The sequence below is a fragment of the Lissotriton vulgaris genome, chromosome 6 (assembly GCF_964263255.1).
Source record: "Lissotriton vulgaris chromosome 6, aLisVul1.2, whole genome shotgun sequence".
NCBI classification, from domain to species: domain Eukaryota; kingdom Metazoa; phylum Chordata; class Amphibia; order Caudata; family Salamandridae; genus Lissotriton; species Lissotriton vulgaris.
This window is the reverse complement of record NC_141694.1, coordinates 703,436,192-703,452,698: the sequence shown is the minus strand read 5'-3', so window position 1 is coordinate 703,452,698 and position 16,507 is coordinate 703,436,192. Positions and strand designations below refer to the sequence as shown.

Here is a 16,507-nt window from a genome sequence, read left to right as displayed (position 1 = left end):
CTGCCGACAATCTCCTATGCATTCCACTGATCCGCCGAAAAAAACACGGTGGCCTCCGGTTCTCTTTTCTAGGCCCCACTTTTTGGAATTCCCTCCCTGCTTCCTTTCGTCACTGCCCCACCTACGAATTGTTCCGAAAAACCCTGAAAACTCACCTTTTTAAGTTGGCCTTTGAGTAATGCTCCCTGCCTCAGCTCGCCATGTCTGTTATGAGCGCCAAGAAACCGTCTCGGTGTACGCGCGCGGTACAAATTTTTTAACATAACATTTTTTAACATAACATAACTTTCCAGAAGATCCTCTGGGGCCAGGAGATGTTTGGTCTCATGAGGTCTAGTGAAGGAATTATATAAAAATTAACCACTAGTAGGATGAGGAGATTCTTTCCTGACAGTTCCACGGCTAACACGTGGTGTGAGCGAGAGTCAATCTTGGCTTGGTAGGGAAATTTAAGGATAAACATTGAAAGAAGACCCCCCTGGCTCTATCCATGTTTGACGGGATTGCATGTTTGCAGAATTAAATTAAGCCATCCAGATCAAAACAATCATTTGACTCCCACTTTTCTTGTAAGGCAATGATGTGGTGTGTAGCGAGGATGTGTACCCAAGAAATATTGTCTTTCTTTGATCTAAGGCCAGCTATGTTCCAGGACAATACCTTCATCGTAACATTGTCAGGGATAGTTGAGAGAGGGGAGGAATTTGGTGAATTAACCAGCTGGAGTTGGGGTATGGGAGCGGATACGGTTGGCTCGATGGGAGCCTTAGTTGGCACCTTCTTAGCCTATGTTGTCCCTGCTGTCGTCACAAGTCAGTCATTTTCATCAAGGTCTTGGGGTTAGCTAATGGTCGGTATCGTTTTTTTAAAGGTAGTATAGCGTTCACGTTTCTATCTTGGGGGGGCTTAACTGGCTTAAATGGCAACTGCCCGTCGCGGTTCCATTCTTGCATTGGCAAGACCAAAGGGGATGATGGACGGAGTGTTTGAGCAACTCAAACACTCACCCCATGTCAACTGATCTGGGTTTAATCCATCATCATTCTTTAGCTCACTCCACCACCCCAGTTCAGACATGGCCATATGCAAATCAGTGTGACCCTGTGCCTCATGTCTAGGCATACCCTGCCAATTTAGGGCAAACAAAGCGATACCAAAGGGGATGATGGACGGCAGTTCGAGCTGGACTGTTCCTATGAGGCTCAGGGTCAGACTGATTTGCATATGGCCATGTCTGAACTGGGGTGGTGGAATCAGCTAAAGAATGATGATGGATTAAACCCAGATCAGTTGACTGGGGGTGAGTGTTTGATTTGCTCAAACGCTCCGTCCATCATCCCCTTTGGTATCGCTTTGTTCGCCCTAAGTTGGCAGGGTATGCTTAGACGTGAGTCCCTTGCTCACTAAGCCACTGGATTCAAGATAGCCTGGCTGATAAGGGTTATGAACCCGAAACCGGTCCCAGGATGCTTGTTTCCGGTCCAGGGAAGACATGGCTAGGCAGTTAGGGCTGGACTGTTCCCATGAGGCACAGGGTCAGACTGATTTGCATATGGCATGTCTGAACTGGGATGGTGGAGTGAGCTAAAGAATGATGATGGATTAAACCCAGATCAGTTGACTGGGGGTGAGTGTTTGATTTGCTCAAACACTCCGTCCATCATCCCCTTTGGTAATTCTTGTATTGGCAGCCAACTAGAGCTTTAGCTTGTGCAGGGTGACTAAAATTATTAATTATACAGTCCCCCTCAACGTTTTTCCTAGTCCCATGGCCAATCCAGCACACTCTTCTGGCCATGATGATATCAGAAGAGATATTAGGGTTGTTATTCCCATTATTGTTGCACCAGTGAGTGGTCTTATGGATAAGGCCCAGCGAAGTTTCCTTGGTTCCCAGTGTGAGTGCTGGAACCCCCCGTAGGACAGCTACTAGAGGCGCTGATTGGGGAGGGAGATCGGGTGTACATTTGTTTTCAATCATGACCGTTTCCTGGTGGGATGGAGTGTGTGCAGGGAGTGGACCCTCATTAGCAGTATTCTGCCCATCCCTAAGGGCCGCCTGGGAAACCTGAACTTTCCGATGTGCCATCTGAGATACAGCAACCCCCCCCCCCCCCCCCCCCCCTGAATTGTGGTTGGTATCAAAATTACTAAGATGAAACACACCCACTGAGGCCTGACTACTGGTTGCCCGATGAACTTGGGAGCCACTCACCTGGGGAACATGGGCCGAGCACTAGGTGCCTGACAAGAGACCCCTCCCTCCAACTACTATATCATGCCCTGGGCGACAGTTATTATGTATTGAGGCAAGAGAGTTAAATTTTAACTCAAATCCTTCCAATTTTGAAATTACAGGTGCTAGCAAGGCTTTGATCATAGTCTCTAGCCTTTCAAAGAGGCTGTCCAGCAGCAGTTCCAGATTAAATTCAGGTGGTGGCGAGGTTGCTTTTGTCCGCAGGTACTTTCTCAGGGCTCTGCTTCCACTGGCTCGTTTTCTCTTGGTTGGAGGGCCATCCAGATCATCCCCTGCTGTTAAGGTATCTGTGGCAGTACAGATAGGTGAGTCCATATCACCCATTGGGCCTTCCATCAATGTGGGTGGTGGTATAGTGGAACACCTTTCTCTTGAGGAGACCCCGATTTCCTCCTGTGTTAGACCATGTTCAATACTGCCCAGTGCTAGTTTCTCAGTCTCCATGGATAGCCTTTTTTTCGGTCAGAGCTATCTCCTTCGTTATAACGTTAGCCGCTCTGGTAAAAAGGAAAATATCGTCCAAACTGGCCCTACGCCATTTGTTCCTGGAGGACCCCCAGCAGCTAATTTCCTTTTGCCCATTGCTGGATAGTTAAATGTCGCTTTGACTTAAATATACCCTCAATAAACCCGCAAAGCAAGATTTGCACACTTAACTTCAAAAAATGGGGAAAACAGGAGGGACTTTTTTGACTTGCTTGACTTGGTCATAGGTCCTACGGGCTAAAGATGACACTAAGAAAGGACATAGTCAACAAACACCAGAGAATAAAAGTCATGCATGTACCTTGTTCCCGCCCATGGGGGCTTTAGTCCAGTGAGTTGTGTACTGAGAAAACAGGGCCTGATGGCAAGGATCCTGAAGGGATGAGCTAAGAGACCTGGCCCAGCCCGGCCTCTTTGGGTCTCAGACGGGCGCGTCCCGCACAGCGGGAGCCGCAAGTGCCTTTTAAGCGCCTCCAGGCGCGAAGAGTGCAGCGTTGTTGGCGCCTCCCTGCACAACGGGACTATGGGGCTTGCAATACCAACTGGTGAGGCAGAAATGCTGGTGTTTGGCGGCTGTTACTATCATTGGCAGCATGACAGGGGCAATGTGTGGGGCAAGCTTCAGTACCCTCCTGACAGATCCCTAGCATTCGTTTTTTTTAAAATTTACCTAGGGGGTAGAATACAGGAATTCTATCGATGAACACTTCCTTCTACTAGTCTTGAGTATTTTGGTTATTTTTGATTTCTGAGCAGGCTTGATACCATCAATCTTCCCAACAGTGACATTCAGACTGCTCTTAAGGATAGCCCCAATTTGAATAAACATGAATGAAGTTAAGTGAAAGTTATTGCAATTTCCCAATTGGCTGGTATTTGGAATACGGCACCATGAAGATTACAGACGTACCTTTTAGAACATTTTAGAAAATGTGCCCAGATATATTATTTTGTTTATGATATTTAACCCCTTGAATGCTCATGACGAGCTCAGCTCGTCATGAGCCGTGGAACGCTCGCATGCGGGGATAATTCCCCTGCTGTGCTGAGCTTTCCACGGGAACGGGTGTGGCCGTGACAAGCTGAGCTCGTCATGAGCACAGGAGCGCCATGCCTCATGACGAGCTCAGCTCGTCATGAGCATGTGAGCGCTGTGCGCGCCCCCCTCCCCCCCAGCACAGCGGGGGAATATCCCCCGCAGCGAAGGGGCTAAGATACTTGAAATATTGGACAGAAATTAGTTGGATGATCATTTAATGTTTATTTTTATTCCCAATCTCTTCTCAAACACTCACATTGTTCTGCACAGATGCTTTTGAAAATAAAGAAATAAACACTAAAGGTCTGCCACAAATTCCCCAGTAATCCACATTCATCCGGTAACCTCAGTTACTGGCTGAATCCGGTTTAAATGATCCTTGGTTACTCACTGAACTGCAAGTATTTTACCCGAAGACTCCAAGGTGGAGTCACCAGGTGGAAAACCAGGGGCTAGACGAGAATAACCAGGTGAATTGCGTTGGAATTAACGATTCTCAAAAATAATTTCTCATTTGTAAGGAGAGCCTCAAGGTCCCACACATAATAGCCACTAACACTGTTGCTCTGGAGTTAATGAAACCCTCCTTATTGGTAACCTGACAGGGCAGAGGTACCAGGTATAACTTCTGGCATCTCATAATAAGGCCTTCAGTGGATTTAGCTACAACAATCAGCCAAGGAGTTTTGCTCAGTGACAGACTACTGTAATTGTTTCTATGTTTCACATACGATTCCACAAAACACACAGTGCAAACCAAGAGAGTAGGGGGCAGATTTACTAAGATTTTAAGCTGTGTTTGCATCACAAAAGTGACGCAAATTGGCGTAAAATATTTTTTTCCAGTTTACTTTTCAGCTCTAAACTTGTTTAGTGCTGGAAATAAACTGAAAGTAACACAAAGCGTTATAGGCAGGGGAAAACCCAATAAACCCTTGTAGGCTTGGGCACTATATGGTTATGGTCAGAGTATGCTACAAGGGACTTATTTTAAAAATAGTCTATGATTTATGAGTTGTACAAATGTAACACACTCAGTTGTATCCACAGGATAACAATCTTAGTACACAATCAAAATAAATTAATGGAAGATAAAAAGAGAACACACAGAGAAAAAAATATATTTGGCAAATTTATATTTACTAACACAAAATTAGGGAGATGAATACAGACAAATAAATTGGAGCAAAAGTCATGAACAGAGACAAACAATATTTACTCTACAGTTCACAACTAAAAACATCAACTCCTCATAGGATAAGGGAGACAGCCTAAATTAATTAATAAAAAATGGTTGTGAGTTTATGCCAAGGCAACATTTCAGGAGATGATGAAAATGTTGACGTTTCGGTCTAGAGGGCAGTCGTCATATAGACCATCATCAGGACGGTATATTTTCAATGCTGAAAAGACTCCCTGGAACTTCTGAGAGAATGCCGAATGGAATGATAGAGAACAACAGTGGACGTGGAGCACAATGTAAACCACAAGTGGAATCTTCAATGTGGATGGATTAGGCCACGCCGGTTGGCCAGATCTCGGGTAACAGTCGATTTGGTAGTGTGACCCAGTCGTTTTTGGAACGAGAGCTCGAGTGGCGTTCTACGTATCCTTGCAGTTAACCTGCAAGGATACGTAGAACGCCACTCGAGCTCTCGTTCCAAAAACGACTGGGTCACACTACCAAATCGACTGTTACCCGAGATCTGGCCAACCGGCGTGGCCTAATGCATCCACATTGAAGATTCCACTTGTGGTTTACATTGTGCTCCACGTCCACTGTCGTTCTCAATCCTTCCATTCGGCATTCTCTCAGAAGTTCCAGGGAGTCTTTTCAGCATTGAAAATATACCGTCCTGGTGATGGTCTATATGACGACTGCCCTCTAGACCGAAACGTCGACATTTTCATCATCTCCTGAAATGTTGCCCTGGCACAAACTCACGACCATTTTTTATTAATTAATTTAGGTTGTCTGCCTTATCCATGAGGAGTTGATGTTTTTAGTTGTGAACTGTAGAGTAAATATTGTTTGTCTCTGTTCATGACTTTTGCTCCAATTTATTTGTCTGTATTCATCTCCCTAATTTTGTGTTAGTAAATATAAATTTGCCAAATATATTTTTTTCTCTGTGTGTTCTCTCTTTACCTTCCATTAATTTATTGTGATTGTGTACTAAGTAACACAAAGCAGCGCATAGAATTCCCATGCAACCACCCAAAGTTTCAGATGCGAAATCCTATGCACTAAAATAAAAGTAGACAGGGTATAGCTTCAGAAAAGAGCACACATTTCAACCAGGCACTATGAAGACGAAATGCTTTTTTTCTCCTTTGTGTTCCAACTTTGCATGTGTTTTGCACTGTACAACACACATCCAAAGGGGGAAAATGTTCAAAATTAGTCTAATGTTATTATCTTGTACTGGACAAAACCTATGCATGACTCACAGAAACATTCTTGTAGTATGGCGCAAATGTGTCACGGCAACTAATTTCAGCACTGGTACTAGGGAAAGGGGAGGAGAGCGCCATATTTTAGTAGATGTGGCTCTCTCTTGCTGTCCCGTCACACGGCACAGCATTTGCAGCTACTGCACAGCGCTGCATGAGAAACTGGTTAATCTGGCCCGCTGGTGATCGCATGGCATCAATCAATGCAAAGCATTGTGCTGATTTACTTACCATCATAACAAAAGTGCTCATAGCAACATAACAGCCCATGCACTCCTTAGTAAATAGCCCCCAAGAGTGTTTGTTTTACATACACAACTGTCTACTTTAGAAACACATTTCAATTTCACAAAAAAGGCAAGAGGAGTTGATGAGGCCTTCAAATTGAGCAATTCGGCTTAATAATTTGAGTTAGTGCAGCACCAGTGAAAGCTTTCTGTTGAAAGTCGGCGAATACTTTAAAATGTTTAGTTTGATTAATTTGAAGCCTCATGCCAGGAATATTTATTTTGAAATTATTAACTGTCTCTGTAGTTTCCATTTAGTTTGAAAACATTTACTTTGAAAAGGTATGAAAAAGGATGTAACATTTTGTTTTTCTTTCACTATCTTGATTTTTCTTACATTATTGTATTGCTGTACTTAAACAGGATAGATTTGCCCCATGTGTTTTTTACAGGCCTACCCAACTGTGCCCCTAGAGTTAAATAGTGGTAATGGGAAGTTGGAGTAACATACAAAGTTTGAATATCATTTTTTTTCAAGCCAGATGTATTCTGAGCTAAAAGTTTCAATCTACATTTCTTTCAAGTTAAATGTATCAGCCAATTCACTTAGTTACAATGTAAGATAAAAGTGTCCTACCTCAGCACAGGTCAAATATTGTGCTGCTGGTCAGCTGCAGGCTTCTAGATAGAATGAAAGGGAAAAGGTGTGTATGTCTCTCCGAAGGAAACAGCACTGCATTCAAAGAAAGGCGAGTTAAATATTTTGAATATTACAGTTTATCGTGGAGATGGGCAGGCAGTTGTAAAAGATCTACCACAGCATACTGCTTCTCGAGTTAAGCCACATAAGTGGCCTCTTAAAAAAACAGCAAATCACTTTAAAAAAAATATTTTTGTGATTAATAAATGTGAACGTTATCAAGGAATTTCTAAGTATGTAATAAACATAAAATGTGTTGAGGAGGAGTCCGCAGGGAAGTGTCACCATTGATGATAAAACCTAAATCCTGCAAAAAGCAAAATTTCCACTGAGTGTGTAGTAAGATATGGTGAGACTTTGCTTCATTGAGAGAGATGAGGATTCATGTTTATGGGGTATTAAGTGGAGTACGACAAGCTAAACAATTTTTTTGAAGCTCCAAGGACTCAAAGCAAATGGGAAAGGTAGGCATGTAAAACACAATATTTTCCACCCAGGGTCACTTGCAATGTCAGTTGACAGGTTTTCCTCTTCCTGACTCAATTTGACCTTCCCTTAGTTAGGGGAATCTGCGAGTAGTCAACCCTCTTGTTTAAAAAAAATGTATATTGCTTAAGCAGTTAGAATTTGAAGACATATGAAACAGTAACCATCTTTTTGCTAGTTTGTATCTACAACATGTTACAAAGAAAACCTATACAGATCAAAAATAAGTCCTTTTTAATTATATTCTAGCTTCTTGGCTTGCTCATCTCTTATCTGGTTAGGACAATTACGTTTATGAGTGAGTGAAATCCGAATCAAATAAACGCACCTTTTTATTTTATACCATTTGATTGTCTTAACAAATTGATTTCCATCCAGCTTTGAGAAATATGGTTAAGTCTGACATCACGTGTTTTCAGGAAAGTAATTGCAAGCAGGGTATTTGTAAAGGTACGAGAATAAAAGATTTCCCTCGGTCTGGTCTACCACTTAGAAGAAAGAAAGTTTCTGTCGACAATTAGTTGTCTTAAAACATTAGTAATTTTTGTAGGATAATCCTAAGCAGAAACTGGGATCCTTAATTGAAGTGGTGAGAAAGAGCCCATAAGCAAACATTAGGCAAAACAACTATCTTAATAAAGAATTGAGGCTTGCCCAGTACTGAGAATCTGCTGACAAATTTCAAGAGCTCTATTCTGAAAGAGTAAATGGGATGTCAGTGTCTGTAGAACAGGCTTTGTGAGCTTTTCAGCTACAACTGAGGCAGGGATTAATTGTCAATGCCCCACAAGCAGATTTCTTTCTGGGTTTAACTTTTAAGGTCTGTAATCCCTGGTTTAGTGAGAATCAAGGAGTATCTCGGATAGGTCAAATATTTTTTTCCAAGAGTTCCTTAGTATCCTGTAATTAGTCTTAGCAGGTTCGGAGGGGGGGAGGGAGGGGGGGGGGGGATATCAAGATCTTTTTATATCTAACCCACAACATTTAAAATTATAGTCAATATAATATGATCAATTCTAGGTCTAATTATAGGACTTGAATGAATTTGGGAAGATATTTGTATGTCTAGGTTTTATGGCTAATCTCTGGTCTGAATATCCTTACAAATTCTCCTTAGCTCACCGCCAGAAGAGCTATAAGACGGCTCTATACCAACAGTATGACCTTTTCCATGACATCTGTACATCCTGTCTAGAAGGAAATAGTTGATGAAATGACCTTTTTGACCTTAAAAGCATTATCATGTTCAACCTATTGAAATCTTGCTCCCACTGTCAATGCAAAGAGAGCCCATATACTGGCAGGATGGAAGGACCACCTCTACGCTACAGGCAACAGTCATGAACTGAAGCTTAGTTTGATGGATGCTTGTGCTGCAGGTGACTTGTGCAGGTCCAACTTGTGCTTTCAGTCTTACATCTGGCCGGCTGTGCAGACAGATCATCCTTTTGTGACTCCACAGTTCTGTTCCTAGAAATGCATGCTATGAACATTTATGTGAAAATTATTTTGGGTCTCGTACCAGCTGAGGATCTCCTTTCTCATTCTTACACAATAGCACTCAGATATCCTGTGTGTTGACAGCTTTTAGTCTCTGTGTCAGCTCCTCAGCAAAAGAACAACAAATGGTTGGTTGCTAGTCAAATTTAATTTAAAGAGTCACATCTCCATCACATTTCCTCTTGTGTGTACACTTTGGAAGGTTCAGTCTCAGTAATGAAAAATTGGTCCCCAGAAACAGTACTAGTGGTAAAAAAAAAAATATATATTTCTAATTTTCCCATTGGACTTGTAGTTGTTTACCCCCTGAATGAAAGAGCACTACTGTTGCTTTATAACGGTCATACAGTACTTGATTGTTAAATCATTGGTTGTTTTTTCCAGATGGACGTTTGAGGATGACTGTGTGCGTAGCAGTGCTGGTCTTCATATTGGAGGCAGAGTCTGCAGATACATTCCAGAAAGCCCCCTTATTTTGTTTGTGATTTTCCATTTGAAATTGCAAACAACATAATATGTAAAACCGAGCAATCCTTTTTTCTTCTTCATTGTTCGGTAACAATGTATCTACATCTGTGCGCCCTTCATCACAAATCATTTGAACTTTTTAAAATAAACATTGTATTTGTTCATTGTGCGCAATGACTGAGCTACCCTACCTTGTGTTTTCAGCTTGTTTTATTTTATTTGAGTATTGTATCTTCCTTTTTTTGCATTTTTACAATGCACATAGAAAACAAATTACGAAATCCTCCATTAATACACCACAAAATCTATCAAATATGTAATCTTTGGCTTTTCAGGGACAGCGATTTCAATTTATATGCCGAAGTACCAAGTACAAATAATTTCTGTGACTCAGGTGTGCAGTGAAATATGTTCAAAGGTGCAATCATATCCCACAAGCCAGGAAAGTAAGGTGTCTGCATAGCAGGCAAAGCTAGGAGGAACGCACTTGTTATCACCACACATGTAGAAGAAGCAGCAAAGTCCAGGACCAGACCCAGATCTGTCGGCAAAAGTTTAACTGTTTGGCCAAAGGGAAAAGGTCAAAGCCTCCTCTTCTAGTCTTAGGTGCATGTATTAATACAATCACAATATTTTTAAAACCATGCACATCATAAATTACTATTCAACAGGTCATAGATCAGCTGGAGCCAATGCAACATTAATCATTGCCTAAATTCAAGGCAGTCAAATAATTTGCACAGGTCACAGATCCTAGGGGATGAAAATAAGGGTCCAGAGACTGCCATTAGGAAGACGTTTGGAGAGTCAATAGAGACAAAGGGTATGTTCAAACTAGCATCAGAGAATACAATATCCAGTTTCACACTCTTCCTCCAATAGATTTGACTAGTTACTTGGTCTGACTTTATGTTGAATTTCTTACAGACATTCAAACAAATACATTTTTGGGAATGCATTTGTTATATATATGCGCTAATGGATGTCATTAATCCTAAGTGTTCTGACATAGACTAATGGTGGGTTGTGGCACTTAAAGAGTAAAGTAAATCAAGTTACAGTATCATGGCACAGAGGCAGTTAGCCAGTTAGTGCTTGTGGTTATAATATGTTATTTGTGGTAAACCATACTCCCACCGTTGTTTATAGCCTCACGGCTCTGTGGTCAGTCATAGATGTGCATAGAATGCAGAAGACTGGAAACATTTGTACGCCCGTGTTGCCATGGTGTTATGATGCTGGCGTTATGGAGGTGTAGTTATGTTACAGGAGGCACAAATGAGCGTTGGCATGGGCACAAGGATATTGCAACAATGTCTGTGATAAAATGTGGGATGCACACAATGACAATGTGTATAATAGAAAGCACGAATAGCAGATTTTTAAAGCTTGCTTTGATCCTACCATGGTCAAGTACTTTCTTTTTATCTTTTAAGATGTAGCATGTTCCTTTTGGACGTTGCTTCGTTCTCTTTATGTTAATTGTGAGGGTCTTTCAATTTCAGGGTGGTTGCCCAGTGGACAAGACTCACAGGAACCAATGCAGAGCCTGCCGACTGAAGAAATGTTTGGAGGTCAACATGAATAAAGATGGTAAGGCGAACTACTCTGTGGATATCAATGTATGGTTTAGGTCACAATTTGTATTAAATGCACAGCTGTATCTGGGAACAACAATTCCTACTCAACAACGTATTGAGGGAATAAACACATCTGCCTAATCAATGGGGATGGCCTCTTACGAACTACCTGTTTCTGCAGCTTCATCTGTTGTTTAGTGTAGACATGAGTAAGCTGCCAACATTCAGTGAGCATGGTCACAAGCGCTTTTCAACAAATCCTAGACTAGAGTTAGAATATTGATCTATCCAGTGCTAGAATTTCATTAGGAACGGTTATTGAAGTTCAGAAAAAATGTATAAGAAATATTTAGCAGGAAATATGCAAAACTTGAGTGCTGATGTATTTTAAATATATTTTGAAAAAGTTAGTTCAAATAAGTTATAGACTCAAACTAGTCATAACTACGACTTTGACAATACCTTGTGATGGAATTAGTTGCCATAATAGAAACTGTGTTGATGGTCAAAGTCAACATTTCAAATTTTGTACTTAATGTTTTGAAGATAGCCTTTTTCAAACTATGTTTCAAACGAGTCGCAAAAGTAAACGTTTGAAACAATTTTCCAAATATCCTTACCTAACATTAGTCCTCATTTCAATCTGTGCATCACAATCCCTCTTCTATCTCCACCTAGACGGACACAAAAGTCTGATAGAAACATTGACATTGTATTCATAAGAGTTCTAGACTCCTTCCCTCTTGCTAGCTCGTTCCCAGTCCAATCTGATCTTTTTGGTTGTCCCTGTGATCACCTTCCCTATCTTTTCCCTAGCATTGTGCAGCCCAACTTTAAATCAGGCTTTAATTCATTGCAACATATGATAAAATACATTTTATAAATATTGACCTGATTTATTAAAAAAAGTCAGAAATCTGCCCCAATAGATTTCCGACCTCACTTGGGGACAGATTTCCAACTTTCTGAACTTGACAAAAGTTTCAAGGGTTAGGCCAGAAACATGCAATAGTTGCTGGTATCCAGTCATAAATTTATACATGCGCAATTGTACGTAGTGTATAATTGTGCATGCCGGAATGACTTACTAGCCAGTGCTACTCAACTGAGAGGTGAGTTTCCCACTTTGGAGATTAGGATACAGTTGCTGCAGGACTTTCACAGCTCTAATTTTACCAGCCAGAGAGCCAAGCTTAGATAGAGAATGAGGAAAGCAATGCAATGATATTGTACGCAGCTCAGTGCTTTCTTGACCATGTACTATGTATTGAGTTAGCACTAATTGTTATGAGTGTGGTAAGTCTAATCTTTACTCCTGATGAACTTTTGGATACCCTCTCATACGGCACCACTAACATATCTGTCCCATAAAAGTATCACTGTATACGTTTTAACCTTGCTCCAGATGTCCAACTTTCCCACGGAAAACTGAAAAAGGCCTCTTACGTATTGCAATTTGGCATGTGTCAATATCATGATTGATACTGTCACTATAAACTTGGATAATACAAGTAAGACACGAGATCTTTTAGAGTCATTGTTGCCAAATTCTTAACTTGGTGGAATAGGGTGAAGGAAACTAAAATTAGACTCAACACTATAATAAATTATATCACTGCAGTTTTGAAATACAGACATCTAATGTCATTTGTTAACAACATTGACAAACTAGTCAAGATATTTATTTATGTCAAAAGCTGCATGCAGCTTTATTCAAATTAAAAGTAATCAGATAAATGGGTTGAGTCTAACTAGCACATTTTTATGATTATAGAACTTTTCTCCTGTCAACAAAGATGAATGGTGGCTTACAAGTTCAAGTATTTTGAAAATTCCACCACTAAGGACATCTTATCAAAGGGATCTGATACACCCTTCCCAGATATCCCTCCTGATGACTAATCGTAAACAATGGCATTCCTAATCGCAAATAATTCAAGGTATTGCAGAGGTTCTATTCTATATAGATGAACAATGCAAACAAGAAATTGGAAGTACCATGTGAGCGGGACTGTGGAAAAACAAATGAATAGAAATTGAGAACTCTCCTGTAGCATTTAAGCCTTTGCTGACTGCAGAACCACAAGAGGGGTATATAATATACTGAACATTGACTTTTTCAAATGTCTTAAATTAATCCTTGCCTAAACATAACCAACAGTGCCTGTGACCAGCTCTCTAACCACTCTTTTGTAGCCGTTCAGCATGAAAGAGGCCCAAGGACGTCGACAATCAGGAAGCAAGTAGCCTTGTACTTCCGAGGTCACAAAGAGGTGAACGGCGGAAATCCACACTACTCCTCATCTGCCCTTCCACCCCCAACCTTCTTCACCACCGTCACCCAGCTGGAGCCACACAGTCTCGAGCTCACGGCTGTGACCAGCACGCCTGACCGACAGACATTGGTGGGACTGGCACAGCCGACACCGAAGGTAAGGCCTACTTCCAATATTATATTTGGGACAAAAGAAGGAAGGTATGCTGGATGCGAGTGTAGGCGGCCCATCTGGGGTATGACTGCAAGACCAACTGCTTGGCTGTTTTTGCATTTACCCCCACAAAAGGAAGGCAGCAATTCAAGCAAAGCATAGTTGTGGGTCACACATATGGCCATTGTCACTTCCTGATGTCTTGGAGCTGTAGAAATGCACCTTATACAGCAAGACACTTGGTGGAAAACATTAGACAACCACATAGCTGCACTGTGGAGTCAGCTGTCCAAGTCTTACTGAGAAACCCACTAATTAAAAAAACACACAAGACAAAGACAGCACTCCAAAAATACTTCTCAGACAATTGATCTGGCCATGCCGATTTGTACATAATTGTCCTTTGTATAATCATGATTTAAAAGGGCAGGAGCTATCAGGTACTCCATATCTGCACTTGTTTCATTTGGAAGGGAGAGTACCGGCACTTCACGGCAGCAAACGGGTACTCAGACAAGGAGCACCTGCACTTCTATATTTCCATTTCAAGCACTGCGTATAATAGTTTCAGTCGCTCCCTCTGCCCTTTGCATGAATTCTATGCACCCTACCTCTCTTCTAGAGGGCCTGTACTATCTCTCACTTTTGTAGCCCAATTACTGGATTGACGTTTGTTACCTTTTCTTATAATTGTTGTATAGCGCTGTGAAACTGTACTTTCTTTTGGTTATTGTTAGCGTTTATTAACTAATTGAAATACAATTTATTAGATTTGTCCGGGTGGGTTTACTTGGTATACATTACATAGATTGCACAGCACCCCGAGGTAATCCAATTATATATGCATGGCTCTACGCAGGTTTCAGGCTTCTTTTTGTTTTTGCAATATGAGCATTTTGATTTAAAACAGCTGGTAATGTATGGCAAATGTAATCACTTGGAAAAAGCCCGCGTAAACGAAGGCCAGTGCGCTTGCGTAGACATGAAACCATACTCTAGCGCAGCCCAAGGTCTTCAGTATCTTGGCTACATGTGACCGAGCCATCAAGACCCAAAGAATGAGCAGTATGGGATGCACCTTCTGCTCCTCCCTCACTAATCCCACACATTTATGCTACAGTCAGGTTCATAATCCTTCACCTGTGGTTGGCTGGCGAACATCCTGCCCTTTGTTTGCTCAGTAAGCATCCCGCCTTAGTATTTGGTAGAAGAAGCATTGGTGATGGTCTCTACCATGAGGAGCCGGATCTTGAACTTCTCAAGGGCTCAGGCAAGGTTGCCGAACGCCAGCAAAGAATCTGATCATCTACTGAACCACAAGATGTAGCCACTGTAGGCTAACCACAAGTGCAATATCACCACAGATGGTCACCGCACTCTCCTAATCCAAAGTGAAGTGGCAACCTGAGGGGGCAAGAGATTCTCAGTGCAAAGACCATTGGTCTGGAAGGCACTGTCTTGAGAACAGAAGTAGGGTACACTCTCTGCTGAAATAGTAGTGGGTCTGCTGCTTACAGAACAAATGGCAGAGGTGAGTAAAAGCAGATTAGCTCATGGTGTGCAGCATACAAGTTTCCCTCTCGCTCGTTCACTCACTCATTAAGCAATTTACTAACTCGGTCGCTAAGTCACACGCACTACTCACCTACACCCAGTTTGCTCCGGCACTGACCACCAATTTATTTCATTCAGATTTACAGTGTTTATTCAATAATTCACTGTTTAACATTTTTTGCTCAAAATTCAGTTTGTTAAACATATTTTAACCCCGTGACCAACACTGACGCGTATAATTGTCCAAAAATTAAATGTTCTAAAGCCATTCCAAGACTTCATATTAAAATGTGTATCTATCACCTAAAACTGTGTTTAGTAGAAGTGCCTGCACTTGAACGGCAACAATCAGATCTTCTGTTTTTTGTTGAAAACACATCTTTTTATACTTAAAAGGGGGGACTCCCTTACTCCGCCTTCATAAAACCATCATCCTCACTATTACAAGAAAAATAATACAAACACCAGCAGAAAATAAAATTCTGTAATGAAAACGCTTCTCGGCCTTTGGCTAAAATGATATGTTGTATCAAAATACATAACATATATATTTAAACAGAGGCAATCCCTGCAACCCCATGTCCACCCACACTATCTGCCACAAGTTCTGATTATTAAAATATTAAACAGGTTTACCTTCAATGCTTGCATATGTCTATTTAGAACAATTTTGCCTAGGAGACAAGTTGATTTTAGAATACTGAGTTTAAAACAAAAAATTCACATGCTTATATTCAAACAGTAAAGATAATACACTCTCCCGTTCACCCATTAAAAAAATGCAATTTACGTTAATGACATTAAAAAAAACTGCCTATCAGCAAAGTAAATGTCCCTAGTTCCAAGTGGATGGCGCTCTCAGGTGACTTTGCAATAGCCATTCTAATAGTTATAATGTTCACATACCCTTGACCAATGCATAACCTGGCGCACGTTACACAACACGGCATCCATACATTTATTCCTCAATGCCAACAAGGGGTTATTTATTGCAAAAATATACAGATTGGTGCGAGTTTCGATCGCTCATCGTGGTAGTTCCAAGGTGTGACTTAGCCATTCCTCTTTCGGAGAACCAGGCAATGCAGGCTCTGGCTCAATTTAATTCGCACACCAGATTCAAGATCGGGGCAGACATCCAGGCTCTTGCCTTGTTCTGTGTGTGGTTCTGTTAGTGGCGGCTGCTGCTAATCCGACATGGCGCGCAGAACGTTGGAGAGAAATAAAAAATACATAAAAAGATGTACACTTACCTTTCCCCGCTCCAGGCTGATCATCTGCTCCTGCGCCGCGCAGCTCCTGACACTCCTATCCCATGAGCACAGGC

At 41.5% G+C, this 16,507-nt stretch overlaps 1 protein-coding gene across 1 annotated transcript in view; it reads left to right on the top strand.

Annotated features, from left to right (window-relative positions):
• NR2E1 (nuclear receptor subfamily 2 group E member 1) overlaps positions 1 to 16,507 on the top strand; it is a 119,688-nt gene that overhangs the window by 79,964 nt on the left and 23,217 nt on the right. The window contains exons 3-4 of the mRNA XM_086925684.1: positions 11,123 to 11,210; positions 13,394 to 13,629. Coding sequence (XP_086781810.1) covers positions 11,123 to 11,210; positions 13,394 to 13,629 — 324 coding nt within the window. The remainder of the gene's footprint in view (positions 1 to 11,122; positions 11,211 to 13,393; positions 13,630 to 16,507) is intronic.